We start from the raw sequence: 25,760 nt of genomic DNA, 5'->3' as shown, positions 1-25,760 counted from the left end.
TCAGTTCCAAGGGGGTGTTTGACCCCGATCACGCTAGGCCCTTCCCCCAAGTCCCCACCCCCACTTTGCCCCTGCTCCTTCCCCATGCCACTGAACAACTGATCTGTAGCAGATGGAGGTGGGGGTGGAAGGTGCTGATCCGCAGGTGATTGCTAACCAGCCACTATTTTTACCCTAGAGCACCCATAGAGTAAGTACCTATGAGCAAGGGGGAGTGGGAGCAAGGACCCTGAGGAAATCTGGGGTTAGACAGGGTGGCCAGGTGAGAAGGAAGTAGTCAGGCCTCCATGGTTGCTGTGGGCATAGTGTGATGAGGCCTTCTAAGGTCAGTAACCAAAAGACACATTCACTGGAGGAATTATAGTTCTTGGATTCTGTTAACGCAATACAGATGGCACCTGGGCTAAACTAAGTGGCACTTATTCAAGTACCTTGAGCCCCAGAGTTTATTTAGCCCTGAAGACAGTAATTGCCTTGAAAACAAGATGTGCTATTACAGTTGTAAGCAGGGAGCAGGAATAAAAAACAAAATGAAAAAAAAAAACAAAAAAAAAAAACAAAAAACCCACCAAATCTCTAGTGAACAAAAAGCACCCCGCACCCGAAGTTCCAAACTGTGGGAGGAGAGGTTTCCACAATACTACACCAGGAATTTCTCACAGGAAGGTCTCGCTGGCAGCCCCTGTTGCCCTATTAAGATGTCAATTCCAGGTACTTCTTACCACAAGGGGGCTTGGTCATATGATGTGACCATTAAAAAGGAGATTCTTATACAAAAGGAGAAAGGACAGAGCAAATATTGCAGTGCACAAGAGTTGGGTTGTGGTGTTTTTTAAGCAAAATCTCTTTATTGCAGAAATACCTTCTATATTTTAGATCTGTACATGCGTTTCTTCCAGTAGGAAGAGGTTCCTAAAAGACAAAAAAGCTCAGCAGGGGCTCCACTTCCTTTCTGCTCAGCGTATGGCTCTTGTTCTCCAGTTCAGCTGCCAATAAAAACCACCTTGGGTACAAACCTCTAGTTACTAGAAGAGATGGGGGTCGGGGGGGGGGGGGTGGGAGAATGCTAGCTTCATTTCAGAGCAATAAAAGGTTCTGCCCCTGTAAGCGTCAGGCTGGAGGGATCTGTACAAAGAGGAGGGGATTCAGGAAGGAAAGACCCAGATCACCTTAGAAATGCGATAGCAACGTTCCCCAGTGCTGCCGGTCTACATAGATTTAGCTTTCCCTGGAGGGATGGCATCTGGGGCGAAAGGGCAGTGCAGTCTCCATGGACCATTCAGTCCTTGGCCCACTGCTGAGACTACCAATCCCCTGGAGGCTTTTGCACTTCTTTACTCTCTGCCAAGGGAGGGGTAGCTAACCAGCCAGCCTACCCCTTTAGTTGGAATTGGAGACTATGCTTGGAGAGCCAGTGCATAGGGCTTCATGCTCACTATTGAAGGCAGACTCACCCACCAGGCCCTTGTACACAAGACCAGGATTACATTCCATAGCTATAAATGCCTCCACAGGCCAAGTAAAGTAGCCCACACCTTGCCTTACAAGGGCAATGACTTCCATGCACCACTGCAAGAGCATCCCTCCCCCAAGCCTCCTATGCCAGTGAGAGATTAGGGACCCCAGGACAGCTCCTTGGGGGGGGGTGGGGTGGATTTCTTCACCAAGGTACATTAGAGCTGCCTCTTGCTGCTAGCCACAGGCAGCACAATCACTAGATCCATTTCTCTTTGTTATAGGGATGCCAACATGTCTAAGGTTGATAGGTGTCACTTGTCCCTTTATGATCCCCAAAATTGGGCAGCACATGTGCCAGGAGCATGGCACATGTGCCAAACCTCATTTGGGTTTCCAAGAAGGCAATAAGCAAGGGTCGGTAGGCAAGACCTGAGCTGCAGTCACAAGCTGGCTGTTTCAGGGGTTTTGATGCGCGGCCTGAAGAGGAGGGTGAATGGAAGCTAGTACTCTGAATATTGTAAGGAATATCTCCCCTTCTTCCCCAGGTCTCAGTCAGCAGCGACCTTGTCACTGCACACACAACCAGATGTCCAGGCACCAAGCCACTCCATTTCCTCATCTAGAATATAGAGCCAGCAATCCAACTATCAGTGGTTGTGTGGAGCCAGCTATTAGGATACCCACTGTAGTGGCTCCCCTTAAATCACATGATCCAGATACCAATGGGAGTGATTCCAGGCCCCGAGGCACTTAGTCAGCAATCCAAACACGGACAAACTCCTCCCTATACCCCATGACCAGGACTCCAGTGGCAGCCGTCCCTCCCTGGCCAGCAATTGAGATACAGATGCTTTTGTCTTATCATAATTAAAAAACACAGTATTAAAAATGGTAGATTTCATATTGGAAAAATAGTCATCACCTCTATAAAAGTTGGCAACCTAAGAACATGCCCAGCAGAGTCAGTCAGGGCTGAGCCCACAGACACCTGTGCTAGTCAACAGTCTGTAAAGTGCCACTGAGCCAACAGGGAGCCAGTGAAAGGGAGGACTAGGGATGGAAGAAGGGGCTATGTAATTAGCAAAGCCCAAGACCCATCTGCCTCTGTTCCAAGAGCAGCTCAGCAATGACATCACAAGCTGCTGGATGTTCCACACTTGGAACGGGTGGGCTTGGCTCCTTCCAGGAGGCTTCTAATCTAATGAGAAGGAGAAGGGAGCTACATGGAAGGCAACATTTGGTTTACTCAAAAAAAAAAAAAAAAAAAAAAAAAAAGGAGGAATGATTTTGGGGAGCCAGGGGTGTCCGTCTAGAACCTTGTATGCTCAGATTCAGTCTGAGTTGGATGGGGGTAAGGGCAGGGAAAAGACAAAGTGAGGCCGATTGGAAGGGAAGCATTCTTTCACCCTCAATATACTACAAAGGGTGACCCATCATCACCAGTAGGCCAAGCCCTCAGTCTTCTTGCTGGTCCACTGGATTCCCAACTCACATGGTGAAGAGAGGTGGCATGGGGAGGAGGATTATTCTATTGTTGGCCTGATGGACTGGAAGGGAATGAAGATGGGAAGGAGACTGTTAAACATGGAGTTAGCAGTGAAAACTTTGTGCCCTCCCAGGTTGATCAGATCATATGATGCAAGACAGAGACAGGAGAGGGGCTGCCCAGGGCTCTGATCACCAGAAGTGTCATATTATATTGTGCCACTATAGTTCCTCAGTGTTTTGAGAGAAATGTGATCTCACTGGAGTAATCGTCAGTGTGAGGGGGATGAGGCAGGAATGTTCCATTTGCATCTCTGTGGTGCGGTAGCTCTAGGGTCAGAAGACTCATTACTTGGGTACTTTGCTGTATTCTTCTCTGTGTATGTTCTTGCAGAGTGAAATGGCGAGCACTATCCCCAACAGCTGGAAAACAGGTATTGGGAAAAAGGAGAGAGAGAGAGTCAGAAAACAGGCAGGCTCAACAGGAAAAGCAAGCACGTTGTGATAACTGGGATCAGAGTGCAAGACAGGCAGACAGCTCGTCCTGCTGCCACAATCGGCTGTTAACCAGCATGAGGACACAGTAGTGTGCTGCACAAAGAGGCATCTTAAAATCTTTGCAGCTCTGGTTTAGCATTTTATACAGGTATCACTAGGATTTCACTAACAGACTAGTTACCCACATTCTTCTTAGTTATGGACACAATGGATTCCCAGCTACCAGATACGCTGGCAAGACCATGGACAAGAGACACTCAGAACAGCAGCTAGTACTTGGATAGATTCACCTTCCAAACTGTAACCTACAGATACTGAACATTCTGTTTGAAGGGTCCTCTCATTGGCTGTTGGAGCTTTGAACCCATCCCAGTGAGCATCAGAGCTGTGGTCCCACCCTGGCAAGGTCCCCAGAACCTGAAGAAGTGGCCCAGTGTTTAGGTTAGAGAGTGCCGGGGTAGTGGTGACTCACCTCAGTGACAGCAACACCTGTACAGACTCCAAGGATGATGCCAAGGTTGTCCTGTAACCAGCTCTGCACATTCTTCATGCAGCCCTAGGAAGGAAAAGAGAAGTAGGGTAAGAGTCTATTCTGAAGGGTGCAACAGAATCAGACACAGATAAACAGGATTTGTTGGGGAAGAGTCAAAACAGCTTTTGTAAAGGGAAGTCATGCCTCACCAAGCTACCAGAATTCTATCAGAGGGTCAACAAATATGGGCAAAAGGGTGATGCAGCTGATACAGTATACTTGGATTTTCAGAAAGCTTTTGATAACCTATGAGGGACCTTATTAAGGAAAGCTAAGTAGTTATGGGACAGGAGAGAAGGTCATCTCATAGATCAGTAACTGGTTAAAAGATAGGAAACAAACAGTAGGAATAAATGGTCAGTTTCACAATGGAGAGAGGTAAACAGCAGGGTCCCCCAAGAATCTGTACTTGATTCAACATATTAATTCAGTTGTTGAATGCAGTTCAACATATTAATTCAATGGGACGGAAAAGGGGGTGAACAGTGAAGTGGCAAAGTTTGCAGATGATACAAAATTATTCAAGATAATTAAGTCCATAGCTGACTGGGAAGAGTTACAGGGGCAATCTCATGAAATTGGGCGACTGGGAAACAAATGGACATATGTAATTCAACACTGATAAGTGCAAAATAATGCACATTGGAAAAAATAATCCCAGCTATACACAGTGATGGGTTCTAAATTAGCTATTACCACTCAAAGATCTTAAGAGAACCATGGATAGTTCTCTGAAAACTTCAGCTCAATACATAGCAGTGGTCAAAAAGGCTAACAGAACGTTAAAAACTATTAGGAAAGCGATAGAAGATAAAGACAGAAAATATTAATGCCTTTATATAAATCCATGGCATACCCATGCCTTGAATACTGTGTCCAGTTTTGGTTGCCTCATTTCAACACAGATACTAGAATTGGCAAAAGTACAGAGAATGGCAACAAAAATGGACTGGGGTGTGGAATATGAGGAAACAGAGTGGGTCTGTTCAGCTTAGAAAAGATTATTGAGGGAGGAATGATCGAGGTCTATAAAATCATGAAGGTGCGGAGAAAGCGAAGAAGGAAGTGTTATTTACCCTTCACATAATGCAAGAGCCAGGGGTCACCCAATGAAATTAATAGGCAGCAGGTTTAATACCAACAAGAGGAAGTAGTTTTCCCTACACTACGCACAATTAACCTCTGGAAGTCATTGCCATGGGATGCTGCAATGGCCAAAAGTATGACAGGGTTCAAAAAAAGAACGAGATAAGTGCATGGAGGATAGTCATGGATGGATCTATTAGCCAAAGGTGGTCAGGGATATAATCCCCATGCTCAGGGCAACCCTAAACCTCTGGCTGCCAGAAGGTGGGAGGGGAAGACGGGGATAGATCACTCCAATTGTCCTGTTCTCTATACTCCCCCGGAAGCTCTGCTACTGGCCATTTTTGGAGACCAGATGGACCATTGGTCTTACCCTGTGTGGCCATTCTTATGTCCTTCACGAAAGGGCACAGCTCCTGTTTCTCCTTCTGAACTATGGAATGACACAGACTTGCCTGAGAGCGAGATTTATCAGCCTGTAGAGCAGCATCAGCAGAGAAGGGGTGGAAGCCCCATTGCTTAGGACATTTCAGAGCCAAGCCCTTGAAAATGTACCCTAGAAGGGCTCTGCAGTGTCTCCAGGACTCTAAGGACAAGATGACCTCATAACAGTTTTCTGTCTCTAGCTTCTCTTAGAATACTACCAAGGAATCACACAATGGATACTTCCCATACAGGTCCCATGAGGCTCAAAGACTCACCTTTGTATAAACAGGCCAGTCGGCAACTGACACAGTCCTATTATTAGGAGCACTCTCACAGAAGCCACTCTTATGCCCATCGTCAACTGAGCCATTGGAGCAGGAGCAGGGGTAGTAAGTCAGGCTTTTGTTCCGGAGGAGCTCATTTTCCATCCAGTTCTGTGGCCCAATCCAGCCACAGCAAGTGAGCTAAGAGCAAAGACAGTATTCCCATTTATTCTCATTCAGATATTTGGGCTGGTAAAAGAGAGGGAGGGGCTGACAGTGGGTAGGGACAGGCTTTCTCCATGCAATATCTACTGCAGGTAGGAAACAAAATGGGAAGTGCAGGGCTGGATTTTGATTTCTTCCCCATAACATGCCTCTAGCATCCCAGGTCCTATCAGAAGTATGTGTGCATGGGGTAGCCATTTAGAACAGAGGCACCAATCCAAACTTTACCTACGTGAGGGCCATTTTGGCAGCTAGCCATGAGTTAGAGGGCCACACCTAATGTGCTTAAAGAGAGGAAATTGCAGTGTCCCATCTTCAATCCAGAAGTGCAAGACACAGACTACAAGAACCAGCATGCAGAGCAGCTAATGTGTTGGAGCATATACGAGCCTCACTTCTAGGAAGAAGCCATAGGCAGACATTTAGAGGTCCATAGACCATATGACTTGTACTCAAGTCATGCTTACACACACACACACACGGCATTCTGGTGCTGTCACTGTATGAGTGATATCAGAAGTGTGTTCTGCCTCACCCATTCCCCCCCCCTTAAAAAAAACAAAACCAAAACCTCTCGCAATGGTATAGAGAGTCACACAAGATTGTGTCTAACTCAGGTCTTCACTAGTTTCCCCTATTTCCTCTTACCCCCAGCTCATTACAAAACCATGGTGCTGAATGCAAGGGTGTTGGTACAAAACGAGGCAGGGCAAGATGGCGATGTTTCTGGCGAATAATGGGTGAGACCGGGAGGATGGCAGAAGGCATGCATGGTGAGTTGGAGAGACTGTGTTGGCAAGGCAATCCCCTCCCAGAATCAAATCTGTAGACCACATAGGGGACCCAGTTAAGCAGTATTTTTACATGTTTTTACTGGAGATTGTAGAGATTCTGAATATTTACTTGATCTTCTCCTTAAGTATGCCATTTCCATAATATTAGATGTCGTGGTTGTAAGAAACCAGAACATTTTGGAGAACATGCAAAGTAGCAACCTTAAAGTTAACTTGCAAAACAGTTCTATCAATGCAAGGTTCATCCTCTTCTGCCCAGGTCTTCAGCCCTTGAAATTTAAGTGCTCCAGTAACAGCTGGCCACCACAAGATGGAGCCCACCTGCTACCATGTCTACCCAAAACTTTGGACCCACCCTAGTCATAGTTTGGGGAAAAAACAAACACAAAAACAGTCCAGTGGCACCTTAAAGACTAACATTTATTTGGACATAAGCTTTTGTGGGTAAAAAACCCACTTCCTCAGATGCATGGAAACAGCTTAAGTCAGCTGTTTCAAAACAGAATGTGTAGGCTAATGGGGTGGTGAAGAAGAGACAAGACTGGGAAAAATTGTGTCTCATCTGCAAAAAGATCCCAGGGGCCAGACAATTATCTTCCTCCATCTACACATGGAAAGCCGATTGTTTCAGTGGGAAACATATTCCCCCATGAGGTCTACCCAAGGCCATGTAAATCAGAATTTATGGTCTAGCCGGCCGTCTTACACACAACACCCATCATTGAGTCGCCAAGTGATTCCACCATAATATCTGAGCAACAAGGCTACCAGAAGCTCACCAAGTGGAAGCCAGGGAGGGATTCAGATGCTTGGCCTACTAGCAAGTCCTCCAGCTTAAATTGGATTTATTTATTAAACAAGGTGACAATTTAATGAAGTGGAGAGTCCTGAAAATGCCAGAGCTGGTGCTTGAACAATTAAAAGACTCCAATTTAGAGCCAGCATCTGATATTTAAGACTCGAATTGGAACATTTAATTCCACTAAAACAGTCCCCAGGAAGAGCTAACTCTAATGCAAGGAGATTGGGAGTCTGGACAGCATGAGCGAGCTGTGCAATGATGCAGTATTCCAGAGATGCTCCACACACAGTACCCACTGTGCCACACATCCTCCCATGTTCACACAGGGACTCTAGTGCTGATGAACAGCACTGGATCCCAGACAATAGACTCCTGTTTACCCACAGCACAGGCTTTGGGGATGCAAGCTTCCCTGCAGCTGAAATGGATTCTGAGGAGGATAGGGGACTCCAACTCCATGGCCCAGTCAGACCTCTGTAAGGCTGTCAAAGAGGCAAGACTATGATGGCAGATTGTGGCTTGGATTTTTCCTTTAGCATCCAAATAGAGACCTACACAATGCAACTCTCCATCCCCATCTGCCCCATAGACCATGTGAAGTGCTTTTCGGTGTGTGGGAGTTTCAATCTCCAATAGTTAGGATGAAAACTGAAATGTTAAGAGGCTGATTTAGACACCTGGAGTCAGGAATGCTTGGTCTTCACATTTATGCTTTGACAACACAACACTGCCGCATTTCAGCTGCTGGGGGAGCCAGTACATTCCGATTCACTGCCCCTCTTGCCAACATGCTCAAGCTCATCCTTTTTTCTTTTTGTCCTGCTCTGTCCTATCACCTTCCCCTCTATGCCTGAAACCCCCTCTGACTTGGTATGGTCATGCCTCCACTCTCCCAGCCAAACCTCTTAGAGTATGCTCTTTCCAGAAAGCATAAACATTGAAACAAACAAGAGCCATGGCACTAGAGAGTCCCTTATTTTTACTGCATCCATTTATCCTGGCTAGACTGCAAGCTCTCAAAGGAAGGGCACTTACTCTGTTTGCCTGAAAAGCTCCCATCACAGTACTGGAGCTAGGTAAACATGACTCTGGCAGGCCCAAATGCTGAACCAGGACATTCACTTTCCCCACCAGCAGCTCAGGCAGTGACCTTTATGCCAAGAGCAGAACCCATGGGCCGCTGGATGGTTCCCAGCAATGCTGGCAACTGCAGATAAGATACTACACCCTAGGGAGTAAGGCAACAGATTCAGCTGGACTGCCTGGCATTAAACCTTCAGTTAGGTCACTACCAAGAAATTAATCCCAGCAAAAAAAAAAAAAAAAAAAAGAGTCAGTGGAGTATTAAGGCATAGCTTGGTGTTGAGGTAAAGAAGTGCAAAGTAGTGGGGGTGCCTCTGGAGAGTAAGGCTCAAATCCCCATTGTCCTACCTACTATGCAGTACCCACTCTCCACCCCTACCCCTTTGGGTCCAGCAGCTGCACGGCCTTGCCTGAGAACAGCAGCCAAGATGGCCTCTCAGCAGGTAGGCACTCAAACCTTATACAGCTGGCTGTACTGCTTGGCCAGATGGCAGGGCCCAGTGCAGTTCCCCTCAACAGGCACAGTTCTACAAACACGAATGAGAACAAGGAACAGTCCTTTCCAGTAACAGCTTCCTAGTGCACGAGCCAAGAGCTGCAGCTGGAGACTAGCATGGTGAGAGCAATGCCAGGTGAGAACCACAGGGCCAGACTGGAAGAAATGTTTAACTGGGAGAGTAATTAACCACTGGAACAATTTACCCAGGATCATAGTCGGTTCGCCATCATCGGCCATTTTTAAAATTAAGATTGAATGTTTTTCTAAAAGCTCTGCTCTAGCAATTACTTTGGGGAAGTTCTGTGGTCTGTGTTACACAGGAGGTCAGACTAGAGGACCACAATAGTCCCTTTTGACCTTGGAATCTGTGAGCAGAGAGATTCAACACACAGAACAACTGGCTAGGGAAGGGATTCCTGAAATCCACTAGCAAGGAGGCTGGAGGGGGGTGCATAGGATTGGAAGAGTGGGCCATGAGACAGGCTGAAAGGCAGTCAAGAGAAGGGGTTGCTAGAGTTTACCCAGCACCTGCCCCTACTCTTAATCTGACTCTAGCAGCACCTCACTTTTGTCCAATGCCAATGTTTGCCACCCCACCACCACATATAGCATTGTCTTTTCTCCTCACCATCCCTCACGCGATGACTCACCTGTTCCTGCACATAGTCCCATGCATCCTGGATGCTCTTTTTGTCCTGATCATCAGGGTCAAAATCCTGAATGAGGTCATGGACCATGGTGGACACTTCTGCTTTCAGCTGGCAAATGGAAGACAAGAGGGTTAAACACAGGTCAGTCAAGATTGCTGCCCATGCTCTGGAGTTCACACTTGCTTCTCCAGGGTTAAAGATGGGATACTATCAGCCTGGCTGTGCAACTCACACTGCAGGCTTAGGCAAGTGGTTTCCCCTCTCAGCACAGAGAGGCTAAACACACTGACTTACTAATGAAGCCTCAAAGCCCAGGGTATTTGCAAAGTACATTGAGATTTGCAGTGACTGACCAAGTTCAAATGAAGATGCTGGGCATTAGGGCAAGATTACACACAGGGAGGTGCGCTGACTTCCTCAACCTCTTTTCAAGGAGCCAGAGTTGACTGGAAAGGTGGTGCAGGTGGAAGTTTGGCCAGCTTCCTCCCTGAGACCCCACCCAGACAGACCACCGTATCTGCACCCAGCACTGTGGGAATCAGAACTCAAGTCATGGCACTAGCAGGGGCTGGCAAGGGTTTCCCTACTCAGTCTTAGGTGAAGGCAATAGACAGCAGTCAAGACCCCTTGCTGGTAATTTACTGACAGATCCTACTAACTGGAGAGCCCAGCTGCATCTCAGAATGCAAATGGTAAACTTCGAACATACCTTACTCTAGATCTCCTTCCCCATCAGCAAATACCCCTCCACCATATTGCCATTCATACCCACCCAGAGCTTGATAAGCAGAGCAAGCTAGTCACTCTCAGCAACACCTTCCTCATGGTCAGTCTCTCTCTCTCTTCCCCCCCCCCCCCCCCCGTCTCTCTCTCCCTCCCTCAACTCCCACTGCCCAAGAGTGTCTCAGGTACTCCTCAGTCACTACTCTGGCTACAGCAGCAGCTGCCAGGGAAGAGGGGAAGGATCAGGTCAGAAGGAGAATGGGGGAAAACTAGAGATTGAATTAGAGCCAGGAGCAGAGTTGATGTCCACTGTAAGCATTTGAAATGCCCCCTCTTCCCTCCCCTCCCACAGTTCAATGGTGCCCATTTTTTTCACCCCCACTGATGTGGTGCTGGAGTCAGCATTTCCAAGCCAACCCAAGGTTACTGTAACCTGCCTAGATCAGCCATCCATCCATCCACTTTTTGGTATAAAGTGACCTGGCCCAGCCAGCTTCAGCAATAATATTTACTGCTGCAGCTGCACAAGCTGCCTCAGGGCAAAGCTCATCTCAAAGTCAGGGTTGTTCATGACTCCCAGCACCAGGCAGCACTCTGTGTTCTTAGGGAATCTGCAGATTGGCTTTCTGTGGGGACAGCCAGGTTCAGCCACACAGCTAGAAGACACATGACCTCTCCCTCTTCCCTCAGCTGACTTCTAACCCTCTTCCCCTTCATTCTTGGCAAACTTCTCCCCCCCCACCCTGTTCCCCAACTCAGGGGGAAATGACAGCAATGTGACCTGGTTCTTGCTAATGGGATTGGCCTCTGCTGCTTCAGTAAACTCAAAAGGTTACTGAATCCTTGGCCTCCTTCCTTCTCCCCTTCCACATACCTCTCTGCAGAGGCAGGCAAGGAGAGCTATTCTTCTACCCTGAACCCCTCCCAGGAAGTCATCTGCCAGCCTGCACATTCAGTCAAAGCAAGGTCAGCTTAGCAAAAAAACTGAGTCCCGTTCAAATGCTTCAGTCTGAGATTTTAATCAGCTCCATTACTGCCCACACCAAAGCTGCTGACAGCATGACGTGGGCCTGAACCAGAGCCCCAGATCCGAGTCCCTCAGAGCTCAGGGAAAAGCTTTGCTCACACACAGCTCTAGTTTGTTTTATTGCTGTGCAAGCCACATGAGGAAGTGGTGCCTGGGGGGTAGAAGAGGTAGAAGGTAGAAGAGTCTCAAATGGCTCTAGTAGGTAGGGGGTTTTGTACAAGTGTAACCCACACACCTCCTGGGTGTGGTGTTCTGTCCCATCTAGTGGCACCGAGACCACTTAGAGAGACAAAATGAGTCTGCTCTATGGCCAACAGCTAGTTGGTTTTTAGCTCATGCAGTAGAGGCTCATACTTTAAGCTCAAAAGGCCCCAGGTTCAATCCCACCCGACAACAACCAGGGTCTGTCGGCATTATACCAGCATTGCAAGGAACTGCAGATAATTATAAACCAAGGGTTATTGGGCATTTCAGAAAGAATCCGGAGGGGGGGTTGATTACACAGGAAACAGTTCTGGAGAGTGAACCTAGGGCAACCTGTTTTCAAGTCTAACTGGCAGAGCAAGCCAAGAATGAACACAGGCATCCACAGTTAACACCTAGCCCCCTGTGTGTTGCCAAGGCAACTAACTGAATGAGCAGCAAGCTGGAAAAGCATGTTGAACAACTGTCTGCAGGTCACTTTCAAAACCCAGCCCCCTTCAACACCCCAAAAAAAACCCCACTGCTGTGCATCACTGGTGCTATACAGAGCTAGAGTAGGAAATGGCTTAAAGTTAGCTGCATGAGTAGGTTGCTGCCCCCCAATGCAACAGTGGCCATGTAATTTCTCAACTTCTCTTTACTATGGAAAGCTGCACAAACCACTGAATCACTGCACTAATGGAAGAAATCTGAGTCTGGCCTGCACGATTACACTCGCTATATTATTCATGCATCTAGCTATGGAAGAGGCCCCATAGGTCATCCAGTCCATTTCTCTAGGACCAATGCTAGATCGTTCTCTCTGGAACATTATGTTTTTGTCAGGTCCAGTTTTCAATGCATATCAAGTGATGGGGCTCAGATCCCCGCTTTGGGAGATTATTCCCAAATCAGTTCCAATCCTGCAACTGAGGCACACGTTACAGCTACTTAGCCAGAGACAAGCCTCTGCATACACCACACAATTGACAAATATGAACAGGAGAGTTGTTATGCCCCAAGTCATTTAGAGCCAAGTTGCAAAAGTGCTACAGAATATAGCACAGGACAGTGGTTTTCAAAGATTTTCTTCTGGCAACCTACTTGAAGAAAATTGTTGATGCCCACGACCCAATGGAGCTGGGGATGAGGGGTTTGCGGTGTGGGAGGGGCTTAGGGCTGGGGCAGAGGGTTGGGATGTGGAGGTGAGGGCTGCGGGGTGGGGCCGGGAATGAGGGTTCAGGATGTGGGAGGGAGCTCTGGGCTGGGGCAAGGGGTTGGGGTGCAGGTTGTAGGATGTGGCAGGGATGACAGGTTTTGGGGGCTCAGGGCTGGGGCGCAGGGTTACCTCAGGCACCTCCCATTCAGCAGCACAGTGGGGGTGCTAAGGCAGGCAGGTGTCCGCAGACCGTTCTGCATCTCAGAAGCAGCCAACAGCAGGTCCGGCTCCTAGGCAGAGGTGTGGAAGTGGTTCTTACCTGCAGAACCCTCCAGCTCGGCCAATGGGAATCTGGAGCCGGTGTTCAGGGTGGGGGCAGCGAGCAGAGTCCCGTGGCCCCCCTGCCTAGGAGCCAGACCTGCTGCTGGCTGCTTCTGGGGTGCAGTGTGGTGTTAGAACAGGTAGGAACTAGCCTGCCTTAGCTGGGCAGCACTGCTGATGGGCCTTTTAATGGACTGGTTGGTGGTGCTGACCAGAGCTGCCACGACCCAGTACTGGGTCATGACCCACAGTTTGAAAACCACTAGCATAGGAAACAACCTGAACTAGGCTAGAGGAGATCTAAAAGGGACTTTCTAGCACTAGTGCTAAGGATTCTATGATCTATGGAGGGGCAGTGGATGATTGAAACTGGGAACTATCATTAAACAGCAACCTATAGTTTAAAGAGTAGAATGTAGTTTGGTCAAATGCATATTACTATTTTGGGAGCTACCAGTCTCCCACCCCTTCCAGCTGCAAAGAGCCCACATCAGTTTCATTAACAAGAGGCAAACATAAGGAAGAAGGGGGAAGAGGGGTTGTGCTGACAGCCTTAAACCTAGTACAGAGTCTACACTGCAAAACAAAGATGTGTTCTTAACTTGGGTTAAGAAACAGCAGTGAAGAGATGTCAACGCTGCTTTTCATGGATATTAAGCTGGGGGTTGAACCCGAGTTGTCATACAGTCGCTGCTATTTTAACCCTTGTTAAAGCAATACCTGTCAGCTCACCCAAGTTAAGAACACTTTTTGGAGACAGACATATCTATAGTGGAGATGATACTTTACCTGCCTCCCACCGACACTGTGGTGTGGAAGCTGTGTTGCCACTACATACTGCTGGAGGATCGGGGGGGACTCACTCAGGCTAATTGCGCAGACTTATCTGTTGCTAGGGTAACCCTGGGGCAATGGACCTTGACTTTATCATGTGATGGGCCAGAACTTTAGACCAAGATGGATGGAAGGGACAGGAAGATCAACATTTCCTAACCAAAGCCAGACCTGGAGGAGAGGGAAGGCAGGGAAAGAAAACTTCTGAAGTTGCTCAGGTTTTTCTCTTAACTAACGGTTTCATACAGCAGCGTGACCTAGCATTGGACTGGGCTTCAGGAGTCCTGGCGTCTATTCCCAGCTCAGCCACTGATCAGCGGGATGACCTTGGGCAAGGCTTTTCACCCCCCTCCATCTCCATTTTACAGACTGGAGATACTGAGGCAGTGAGGTTACCTCCTTTGTAAAGCACTGAGATCTACCGATGAAAAGCGCTTGGTATTATTTACTTTTGGACAAATTGTACTTTCCTGGGAGCAGCTTTGCCAGATGGGGTACGGATATCTCTACTGAGAACTGGAGGCACAGATTTGTCATGTACACCACATTTCAGGCCTGAAGTACCCTCTTCCTAAACATCACCAACCCCAACCCCTCACTGTCCATTGCTGAAAGTTATTTCTAGCCAAGTTTCTTGAATCAAAGAGAACGTCATTGTGGAAAGTATCCTACATGCTAGGACTCTGAGTCTTGTGCAGTTCTCAGCATACTTTACAGTACTTTCTTTGGACTCCTTCAGGAGAGGGGGCACTAAATACAAAGTAACATTCAAAGCACCACATGCGCAGACAAGTGCATGGCCTACTGTGAGTCAGACAGGCAGAAGAAATTCTAGCCAATAACACTTGCATAGATCTTCAGAGCAGCACCCACAAGTACCCCACAGAGCAGATAGCACCTCAGGTTTAAGGGATCCTCCCAAAGGCTCCAATGTAGCAGCCCACATGGAGTTCGATTGCCTTGGATGGATGGCATGGGAGTGTTTGGAATCTCAGCTAGGGAGCCCAACTGCCCCTTTCCTCCACAGAAAGGATGAAAGAATCCAAGCAGCTCTGCTACTGGTGTATATTGGCACCACCTTGCTGCAGGAGCCCTTATTGTATAGTCCCTGGCTTCTTCCCCTACACTGCTGCCAATATCAGCCACTTGCAAGAAATTCCAGCTTAGATAAAATCCTGCAGTTTTCAGGGTGAAGTGCTGAACAGTGCAGAGAGGAAGGAGTGTTAAGGAGAGCACTGGGGTGGGTGGCAAGAAAAAGACACATTTGCCTTGCTGAGCCACAGCTGATCACAACCAGGAGAAAGCAGTAATTTCCCCTTACTCCCACCCCCTAATTTGCATCAGAGCTGTTCTATGATGCAGCACATGCAAATGCCTATTCTGCTCCCCACACCAGCTGCTCACTGTTTCCACTTCTCCCTCCCACCCCAAGTTGCAATCAATGCAGCAGAGAGCAAGCCATGTGTGCACCACAGGTGATCAAGAGCAGCTGTATGAGCTGGCTTTCTAATCACCACAGCCCGCTGGAGGAAATTCGAGCTAGCTGAGTGGGAGCAGGGCAGCAAGTCTCAGAGCCCAGGTCTACAAACTCTAGCTCTCAGGGCTCATGCTGCAGTGCTAAAAACAGCTATGCAGAAATTTGCGCTTGGGCTCTGAAATCCACCCCACTCTCTGGGCTTCAGAGCCCGAACATCTACACTGCTACTTTTAGTAATGTAGCGTGAGCCGAAGTCTGTAGACCTGAGCTCCGAGACTTAATAACACGGGTTTTAAAACAGTGTAAAACAAATCCTGTCAGACCAAGGGCAGCACAATTATAAGTCACCAATAGCCACATGATCTATGTTTTAGTCAAGTGTTGACTGACCAGCTAGAGGTCAGAGGAGGAGCTGCCTTGGGGAAGGAACCCAAGACTGGGACTGGATGTTGCAATGCATTGAAGGGGATCAGCACTTTTGTCCTACATTTTTTAGAGCTCTAAAAAATGTAGATGCTGCTGCACAGATCACAAGACAAGATGTGATCCCTGGTCTAGAAAGCTGCAATAAAAGCAGTTTCAATAGATGGAGGCCATGAGGCTTCAATGGGTAGTAAAGATGGAGACCCATCAGACTATGGGTTCTGGCCTGCTTCAAAGGACAGAATGGATTCCCATACAGAGATTAGCTATTAACCCGCTTACTCCCAAACTGAAAGCGTAGAAGAGTTTGAAATGCAAAAGCAATCCTGTATGGTCATGGGGAAGGGGACAGGAAATGAAGCAAGTGGACTGGGACAGGACAACAACAGGGTAGAGTTGTAAGGACCCGCAGTGTGGGAGGCAGGGTAGTTGGAAGGGAGCAGGCATGTGCACACGCCAAGGAGGACTACAGACAGATACTCCATAGAAGAAACCCAGCCAGCACAGAAGGGAGGAAGAACTACCATATCTGGGAGCCGCTACCACCAACAGCCTTGCCAGGTGCGGGATGGGATGGTTGCATTTGGTCTACTAGTGAGTAACATGGTTGCCCCAAACCTCATGGTTTATATAAGCACCACCCACCGTATCTGCCCAACTACTGCTCAAGTCCAAGCACCCACATAGTCCGTTACGCACACAGAGATGGAAGCTACAGAGTTAGGTCCTTCCACTTGCAAGGAACTAAAATACACACTAAGAGCCCAATTTACTAATTCTCTACATTTCAACAGGGGGAGAGGAAAGGGAGTTTAAGTCATGATTTAGGCCCTGATGCTGCACCATTAGAATCCATGGGAGCTTTGCTGTGGACTTCAGTGAGCATAAGATGAAGGACCTGAAGAATTGTCCTACAGAGGAACCACCTTCCTTCACTGCTCTTGTTCTCTGACAAAAAACAAGCCTGGGGCAGACTGTCTCACTTGCTATTCTCACTCAGCTCTTCAAATGAGCCAAACCCTGACACATGCAGCTCATTCCCTAAATGTAAATGGCAGCAAATGGAGACAGCTTATGAGCAGTGGGTAACCAGGACTGACTACATCAACAGGTGCCCAAAATGGAGAGTTTCAGCAGTGAGTGGAATAAAGGGGATCTGCTGGCTGCATGGACTTGCCCGTGTCCTGATGAGGACCACAAGTTAAGGGTTTGGTACTTCCGATGGTATCCATGGGTGAAAAAACAAGGAACTTCCTAGTCCTTGGGTACATGGTGCTGCTGGGACCTGGCAGGTACGGTGGGACAGACTAGACAACAGGGCAGATTGCGTATAGTGTTGAGCCCTGACTGCATTGCCTGCACATACTTTCCCAGCCCCAAACCAGATAAGATAAAGAGGAATGCGTTGCAGTCTTTGTCCCAATACCAACCCTTGTGTCTCTTGAAGGCTTATAGGGAAATGAAACTTACTGCATCTTGCTGGAAATAGATGAGCAGCCCGGCAGCAACCTGAGCTAGGAGGATCAGCAGCAGACAGGTGATGTACTAGAAAACAAACAGAAGAGAAGGTGTTAGCTCCGCTGGCTCCCCAAGCAAGTCTACATCTATAGGCAGCAGCCTCAGTAGGGCTCATGGCAAATCTTGACAATATAGGCCTTTCATACAGGAGTAAGCAGCATTCAGTCTGGAGATTCCTGGCTGATCATGAAAATGAAGAGCTAACAGAACTACCTAGAGTTAGCGGCCCAATACACTTCAGCCATGGCCTGCAGCACTACTTCCACCACTAGGCTAGCTGCTGGGCCTGGAAGGAACAGACTCCACAGCAGGGAGATGAGCCCCAATTACAGTGTCGGCATGTGACAGAACATGATGGTGCTCAGACCACTCCCGTCCCCCACACTGCTTTTGACAGAAATTGCTCGACACCACTTTGGGGGTGGCAATGTGGCACAGCCTTGGACATTCTCCTCAGCAGGTGTGCTCAGAAGGAGCAGGAGCTCCAGGGATTTTTTTTCAAGTCAGTTTTACCAATCCATGGAATGAAGGAGACTTCACAGTGAGTCATTTGAAAGAGCCAGAGTAAGGCAGCAAGGAGAGATTCCTAGTGGGACATCTTAAGCTTTCTGCATTCACCACCAGAACTCAGCTCTGCTAGGAGACTGAGGCCATTTGGGGTTCATTACTCTGTGTCAGGTCCAACACCTCACACACTGGTGTCATGATATTTGTTTAAAAGGTTACGTAATATATTGTTTGAAATCTAACACCGCTGGTCATTAGGGTCACTGAAATGTTTGCACTAACTCTTGGTGAAAGTATGGATATCCTCCAATATGTCTTGGAGACTGTACATAAACAAAGGTGACAAAAACAGGTTTATTTTATATAGAGGGGAAGACAATATGGGGAGGAGGGGCAGATTTCCTGTCCAGAAAGAGGACTCTGACCTGCTGCCTCCAGGTCAACCAGTGGCTAACCCTCCTGCAGCTTTGTGAGAGGCTGACCCTAACCAGCCCTGTATTCGCACCTTACACGCTACTGTAATACTCTTTGTACAAAATATGCCTTGGGAGGCATCATTTGAAAATAATAACTCGTTGATTATTAATATTCCTGTGTGGTGTATGTATACTGTGATTTAATTCTAGCATATATCCATAACTCTTATGACTAAAGTGTTTTTAAACCAAGCACGTCAGGGGGAGTTGGTAAGCAGGTCTGCCTTAGACAAAGGAATGTGTATTTGATTCTCTGACCAACCGGCTCTTCAGGCAGAGACATATTATGTAAACAAAGCTGTTTGCTAACAAATGGTGGAAGAAAGAGCATGGAGTTTCCTTCACCACCTGCTCAATGTCACCCTCCTCATAGCTTGAGTAAAACTATTTTTAAGGGGTAACCATCAGAAGAATCCATTTCAAAGTTTACTGGGCTATGAAGATGAGGGCTGAACCTCAGGTGATAAGCAATTAAATTAACTGATTGTATACAAATTTACGGTGTACCTTTTTTTATAACAGAGTGAGGTCTTTTCTGAAAGCTAGTGACGCGCTGGTAATCAATATCATTTAAAATATATATATTAACACTATGAGGAAATATGGATACTTAGTGACATCATGCTTTAAAATCTGTTCCCAAACAGGAAGAAACAGGTTCCCTCCCAGACAGGAGAGAAGGCAGCTATTTACCTGTCTCCTATGTAAATTAAACATGGTGGAATCAAAACAGTGGAAGCCCCATTTATACACAGGAGGATGGGAAGTCCGCAAGGGAAAAAACAGCATGAGAGCTTCCTGCCTCTTGAAACAAAAGCATCGAACTTTGGAAGATATTTGGAAATTTAAAAAAAAAAAAAAAAAGTCTGTGAGGGATACCAAAGATGGCTTCTGTCAAGGTTCTTGCAAGATAAGAAATTTGGGTCCTTAAATCAAGTGGGGGTTGAAGTCCCTGGAAACTGAGAAAAACCATCTCAAACAAAGCCTGTACTTTGCTCGATGTAAGTTATAGATTTTTATATGTGTTTTCTCCCTTTTATTTTCTTGTAACACTTTTTAACTGTATTCCTTTTACTTGACATCACTTAACTTATGTCCTATTGTTAATATACACCGGACCCACGCTAGAGCATGGGATTTGGGTTCACTTGCAGTACTGCATTATAGTGGGGACTGTGTTAAAATGAATTGCAAGTAAAGTAATTAAATTTGGGATCCATGGCTGCGACCGTGTTATATGTGAATTCGCGCTATATAGACATGTGTTCTAGCGAGGGTTCAGTGTATTTGTACTATGAAATAACTCAGTGCTGTGTTTGAAGGGAAGAGTGTATTCACCCCTGTAAATTAATAAGCTGTGATGTGATTTTGGGTCCTTAAAAGGAAAAAACATACATACATTTATCTGAGCCATCCAGGAGAAGGCTGGGCATTGCACAGCACAATATTGTGGGGTTGGTTTTTTTTGGGGGGGGGGGGCAGGGGGAGGAACTGGGGTCACATTCCTGGTTGTAACCAAGGCCAGTGGAAGCCAGAGTGGGTCTGTAGACAGGCTGCACGGGACAGAGCTGCTGAACCAGGGCTGGCCACACAGCATCCAGACATTCAAGGGTGTGGCCTGCATGCTTGTAAGCTGGCTGTGAGCATCCCAGGCTGTGAGCTACAGCAGCAAAGCACTGTAAGGTACCTAGGATTACAGAAAAGCGGAGACAACCCCTTACTAGCCTGCAGGGCATTTCTTCAGCACATGCAGCATATGTGGCTGCATAAGGCACCCAAAAATTTGGGTCACCACCGGGACAGCAGGTAACAGGTCAGCTCCCGCACACCCAACGCGCACTGCAGTCTCCTTAGGCCTGGGCCGTATTCACAGAGCCAAAAACATGCCAACACGGCATATTCTGAGTGAGGGAGAGGGTACGGGGGTCTCTGCGGGGAACTGTGATTCTCCACCACCGTGAGGTAGGCCAGGCAGCTTGGTATCCTTTGCTGCCTTGTCCTTCCCCACAACCCCCCCCAGCCTGCTGCAGCATCTGCTGTGTACAAAGCTCTGTGTGTCAGCAATGTGGGGAGGTTCTTCTGGGGGTCCGTGGGTGCGAGTGGTGGCTGTACGCCAAGTCAGGCATAGGGGCACCAGTTTAATACTACTGCATAGGGCTCCATAAATCCTAAGGGCAGCCCTGGTAGCCTGGATTGCACCCCACATCCCATTACACCTGCACTGCAGCAGGAAGCAAGTCTTCTCCTCACATCCACCCTCTTTATCCATCTCTGTTTGCACACAGCCTTGTTCTCTCAGGGCTGCAAGGAGGAGGGAGAGGTCACAGAGGAAATTTCTTTTCTGCATAATTGGTTACTGAGACGTGGAGAGAGAGGGAGAAAAAAAAAAGTATACACTACAGAGATGGCAAACAAAAGCCCCAACCAGTCTGAGGCTGCCCTGCTGATGGTTCCAGTCCCCAGACACTGACTCACTCCTGCATCACTCTCAGCAAGGACATCACTGAGCCAGGGAGAAACAGAGAACAGGGGCATAACCAGAAGAGAAGTTGGGAAGGTGGAGTAAAGACAGCAGTGATTCACTCACCAGACCCAAGAGGCATCGAACCTCATTGACTGCTCCAACACAGCCCAGGAACCCCATCAGCATGGTGACTGCCCCAACTCCAATGAGGATGTATGCACCGACCTTTAGCGATTCAGATGAGGTCTCTGTGGGATACAGGGAGGGGAAGAGTCAGCCATCAAACAAGCACTTACTGTCAAGCATTTTGATTATGCCTGCACAAGCATTAAAGGCCCACACCCATGGCTGCAGGAGGGTTGACAGGGGCACAAGGCAGAAACCTGAATAGAAAAAAGTTTGTCTGTGGGTATAGAGGTTGCCTCCCTTCCCCCAAACACTCTTGAACCTGCAGTTACTCATTCAGCCTGTTTGTAAATCTCAGTAAACGATTAGTCACACCTTAGCTTCTTGTCTCACTTATAATTCCCTGACTCTGTCAATGGAGGACTGACCAGAGAGCAGACACTAGTACTCCTAGAGATGGGACAGGAGCATGCACACACACCCACCCCTTCTACCCCATCACTATTTCCCAAATTCTTAATATTCAATAACTGAATGTTGGTGGAAGTTCTACCCCTTTCCCTACCCAAGTACTCTCTCTTTCATCGGCCTTTTCACATTAACAATCCAACTTTATAAACACTCTTGTCCAGTTTCCTCTCTCCAGTTTCTTCCCATCTATTTGCAGGAAAAGAATACTATGAAGGACCAGATGACTAAATGCTCCTTTCTGTGTGTGTGTGTGTGTGTGTGTGTGTGTGTGTGTGTGTGTGAGAGAGAGAGACCGACCCACTACAAGTTGGACTCCCAATTGGCTTGCAGGTGTTGACTGGCCAAGGTAGGAGGTATTTGAGTTACTTGACAATTTGAATGTAATGTTCTGATGCCAGTTGCCAGCCAGCTCTGTATAAAGGAGTGCAAGGATCAATTATTCCAGATTTAATACAGATCCTGCCTAATTGTAGCTCCTCTTTCACAATCCATTGTCAGTCCTTGCACTTTCCTGGAATGGATGCTGCCCCCTTGCCTCCGTTTATATTAAACCCAATTTGGAAGGCGTAACCTTATAGGGGAAGGGCTCAGCTGCCATTTCAGTCTTCACCTCCTTCCCAACCATCCTTAAATAGCAATTGCAGAAGCCACAGAACAGAGGCTTGCATTTATGCTGGTAATAGAAGGACTATTCCTTGGAGACTGCCCACCTCTACAGAGAGGTGGGAGGGAGGTAAAAAGCAGGTTTAACCAGCTCACAAGGAGCCTCACAATGCCCGAGAAAGACATTTAGCAACACGGAGTTTCAGGATATTTGGGAATTCTGTATGTCGTGTGACCAGTAAGGGAGATTACATGACTTACAAAGCTTGGTGGTGCTCTTCCTAGGTTGGGAGTCCCAGCAAACAAATCTTGATTTTTAAAGCAGATTAGGTCCAGAACAGCTTCAGAGTTTTCCCTTCCCAAACCTCCCCCCACCCCCTAAACACAGCTGTAACACATACTCAACTGGCACTGGAAACACATTCCACTAGAATGTTCTGGGAGGAAGACAGGTAACCATGAAGATCAGAGTCATTCATTGGAATAGCTTGAGTCAGGTCTTAACCCAGACTGGCAGACAATCCCACACCATATATTAATCAAGAACATTACCACACCCCCTGCTCTCCCCCCCTCCACACAAAAACCCAACAGCTTTGGGACTGGATGCATCAAGACATCACATCTCAGCCTTTGACTGGACATGTTTGCCTTGCAGGGTGAAGTGTTTATGGGAGTAACCCTAAATCAAAGTCCAAGCTCACACTCGTGTGTTAGCAGAGAGTTCCCCAAATCCCCTATAGCAATGCAGGCACGATTGGGGCTTTTGAACACTTGTTGAACAGTTTTACTGCTAGGAAGCAATTGATGGGCCATTTCCACATTAAAAAAAAAAAAAAAAAAGTTATTTCCAACCCCAGAGCCAAAGTCTTCAAAAGATCCCAGGCTCCTTGCTTGCAGCATCTTGGCTCTTCAAGGAAGGCTCTGCAGACTCTACTGGCAGGAGATTCCTGCTTTCCATTCCCCCTTGCTCCATGTCTTCCCTGGTTCTGGGCAGGCAGCCAAAAGGAGAATAGAGACACGTAGGCCCTTTGGCAGGATGCTGGAATGCCCTGCTGTGCAGAACTCTTCCCCAGTCTCTGGTAGGATTACTAAAAGCAGAGGGGAGGAATAAAAGTACAGGAAAGAGGGGAGTAGGGCAGAGAAAGGACTTAGCTTGGAAATCTCAAGGAAGGAAGCCTAAAGCCCTGTGGTGCACATTCAGCAGAGATGAAGGGTAAAATGGGAAAACAATGGAGCTAAGACACAGAAAGACTCAGAGGCCAAGCAGAGCAAAGTGCAGCCAGTAGAATCAAGTCAATGCGTCCTGCACATTTTGTTAGTTTTAGGAGGGTGGTTAAGCACTGGAATGGGTTACCAAGGGCGGTAGTGGAATCTCCATCCTTAGAGGATTTTAAGGGCCTGGCTTGACAAACCCCTAGCTGGGATGATTTAGTTGGGGTTGGTCCTGCTTTGAGCAGGGGGTTGGACTCCTCCAACCCTAATCTTCTGTGATTCAATGGTGCTGTGCCAACAGAGGTTTGAATCAGACTTATGGTGTCATCCAGTTTAATAGGAACAGGCGTCTCCTTCTGGATTGCTGCAAGTAGACAGGCCCTGAGCAAACCCCTACAGATGCAAGTGTAAAGGGATGCATCTCCATTCACAACCTCATTGCTGTAGCCCTCTTGGGATGCTTCCCCTTGTAGAGGCTGAAGTAGCAACCCAGATGCTGCAGTAAAATCATACAAGCATCAATGATTCTATCATCAATGTTCTAGCATTTAGTGAAGAGGAGGGGGATGGAACCCTATAACCAGGTCACATTTTCCAGAAAGCCTCCTCATGGTGTCCAAATCGTACGTCTCTACAGATGCACGGCACATGGCTGGGTAGCCAATGCCACCTGCAGTCGTCATTGGATAGCGAGTTGGATGCAGCATGGCAGTTACTGCTACTCCTCACTCCCTGGAATAAAGATCAATCATGGTAGGTTGTGTGCAAGGCTAGGCTCACACCACAGCCTTGATCAACAATTCTGGAGATGTGGGAAGTGCTTATTTATTTTTATTTCATAACCAATACTTTAAATACAAGAGAGCCAAACAAGTGACCTCTGTTGTGGGTGACAATTACCAACTAACCAAAAGCCCTTAAATCCCACCCAGGTTCGGTTAAGCTAGTTCAATTTTTGGGCTGGCACAGAATGCATTGACCCCACTGAACAGGCCCAAGTCACCTTTCCTGACTGGTTATTTGTGAGTGAGGAGATTTCTACTACATATGCAGGGGGGCTGTAGACTTTGTGCTAGAAGGTGGGTTTAAGAACAAAGAGGAAAAAAGCTCCAATTAAGAATTAAGTAAGAGTCCCAGTTAATTAACCAAAATTAACATATGTATGTGTAATCCATTGCATTTCAGCAAACAGCTTGAGAATCAGCTGCTCCTTTTGCTGCCTCCCAAGACGCATATCCTCTGTGGATTAAAAGAAAAGGAGTACTTGTGGCACCTTATAGAGCTGTATAGAGTGGAAATCTATCAACTTCATGAAAAAACTCATACAGATACAGACAGACATCATCTTCCTCTCCAAATGCAAACAGATGGACATCATACCAAAGCTGTATCTGTGGATTAACTATTTCAGGCAGAAGCTTTCTCGCTGCACAACTCTGGGCACACTGAAAGTGATTAGATAAAGTAAGAACACATTTGAACTGGCGGCCTGGCAAGTAGCAATAGTCCAGCCACATGGCTTGTAATGTATTTATCTGGAGCTTATGTCTGGGAACAGATATGGGATTTCTCAAGAACTTTTTATTTAGAAGTAATTTCTCTTAATGGGGCACACTTTAAGGTCACTTTCCCTGGACTGATCCAACAGTCCCTCTAAACAAGATTAGCTACTGATGTTCTTCTAAAAGCCAGCCAGAAGCCAGTCTTTGCTTAGAACTATGTTCCTTGGCTGCGCTGCTATGCCGTAGAAGTTCCACCCATGCCTTTGTATTTAAAGGGCCACACACACACACACACACACAGAGGGACAGATCTCCCACAGGATCTAAGTCAGAAGATAAAAAGGAAGGAGAATGAATCATGGACTTACGCAGAACTGAAATGAAACTGCTTTTGTCGACTAAGATCCACACTCCAAAGCCCAGGATCACAGCACCCAGGATCTGAAAGAGCAAGAAGAGTGAAAGTCACTAGTTAAACACAAACAGAACAAAACAAAAAACAAAACAGGGAGTGGGGGATTGGTGGCTAAGAGCTAAACAGCCAGTGTCCTACTGTTCCCACCCTTCCTCCCACGATCAAGCAAGATTAAAACAGTCAGTCACTCCCGGAAAAGTAGTCCCAGCTAGCAGCACACACGCTCTAGATTCTGCTGTTCAGAGATTATTCATGTAGTGCTTGAGTTATACATGGTGCTGCAGGGGAGGAGAGCTGGACAGACAGTAAAAAGGCTCTCTGCTCTGAAAGGCTTGGAGTCTCAAGGCACAAGCTGTACAAGTACAGAGCAATGCTGTCCAGAAAGAGCAGCAAGAGGCAGGTATGTGTCACACACACAGGTAGACCTTACAGGAGCTTTTGGACAGAGCCTTGCTGCTTGATCCAGGGTTGTGCTTTTACAGGGATGGGGTGCCTTGCAATAGGGACCCTCCAAG

General features: G+C 47.3%; 1 protein-coding gene across 7 annotated transcripts in view; it reads right to left on the bottom strand.

Annotated features, from left to right (window-relative positions):
- Positions 1–839: 839 nt before the first annotated feature.
- CD82 (CD82 molecule) overlaps positions 840–25,760 on the bottom strand; it is a 61,620-nt gene continuing 36,699 nt past the window's right edge. For all 7 annotated transcript variants that reach the window (XM_038406985.2, XM_043517736.1, XM_043517733.1 and 4 more), the window contains exons 3-9: positions 25,199–25,271; positions 21,037–21,161; positions 17,419–17,493; positions 9,802–9,909; positions 5,761–5,949; positions 3,914–3,997; positions 840–3,366 (exon numbers count right to left, since the gene is read on the bottom strand). In XM_038406985.2, coding sequence (XP_038262913.1) covers positions 3,292–3,366; positions 3,914–3,997; positions 5,761–5,949; positions 9,802–9,909; positions 17,419–17,493; positions 21,037–21,161; positions 25,199–25,271 — 729 coding nt within the window. In that variant the 3' untranslated portion in view covers positions 840–3,291. The remainder of the gene's footprint in view (positions 3,367–3,913; positions 3,998–5,760; positions 5,950–9,801; positions 9,910–17,418; positions 17,494–21,036; positions 21,162–25,198; positions 25,272–25,760) is intronic.

The sequence above is a fragment of the Dermochelys coriacea genome, chromosome 6 (assembly GCF_009764565.3).
Source record: "Dermochelys coriacea isolate rDerCor1 chromosome 6, rDerCor1.pri.v4, whole genome shotgun sequence".
NCBI lineage: Eukaryota > Metazoa > Chordata > Testudines > Dermochelyidae > Dermochelys > Dermochelys coriacea.
Note: the sequence above shows the minus strand (reverse complement) of the source record. Positions and strands in the feature narration are given on the sequence as shown.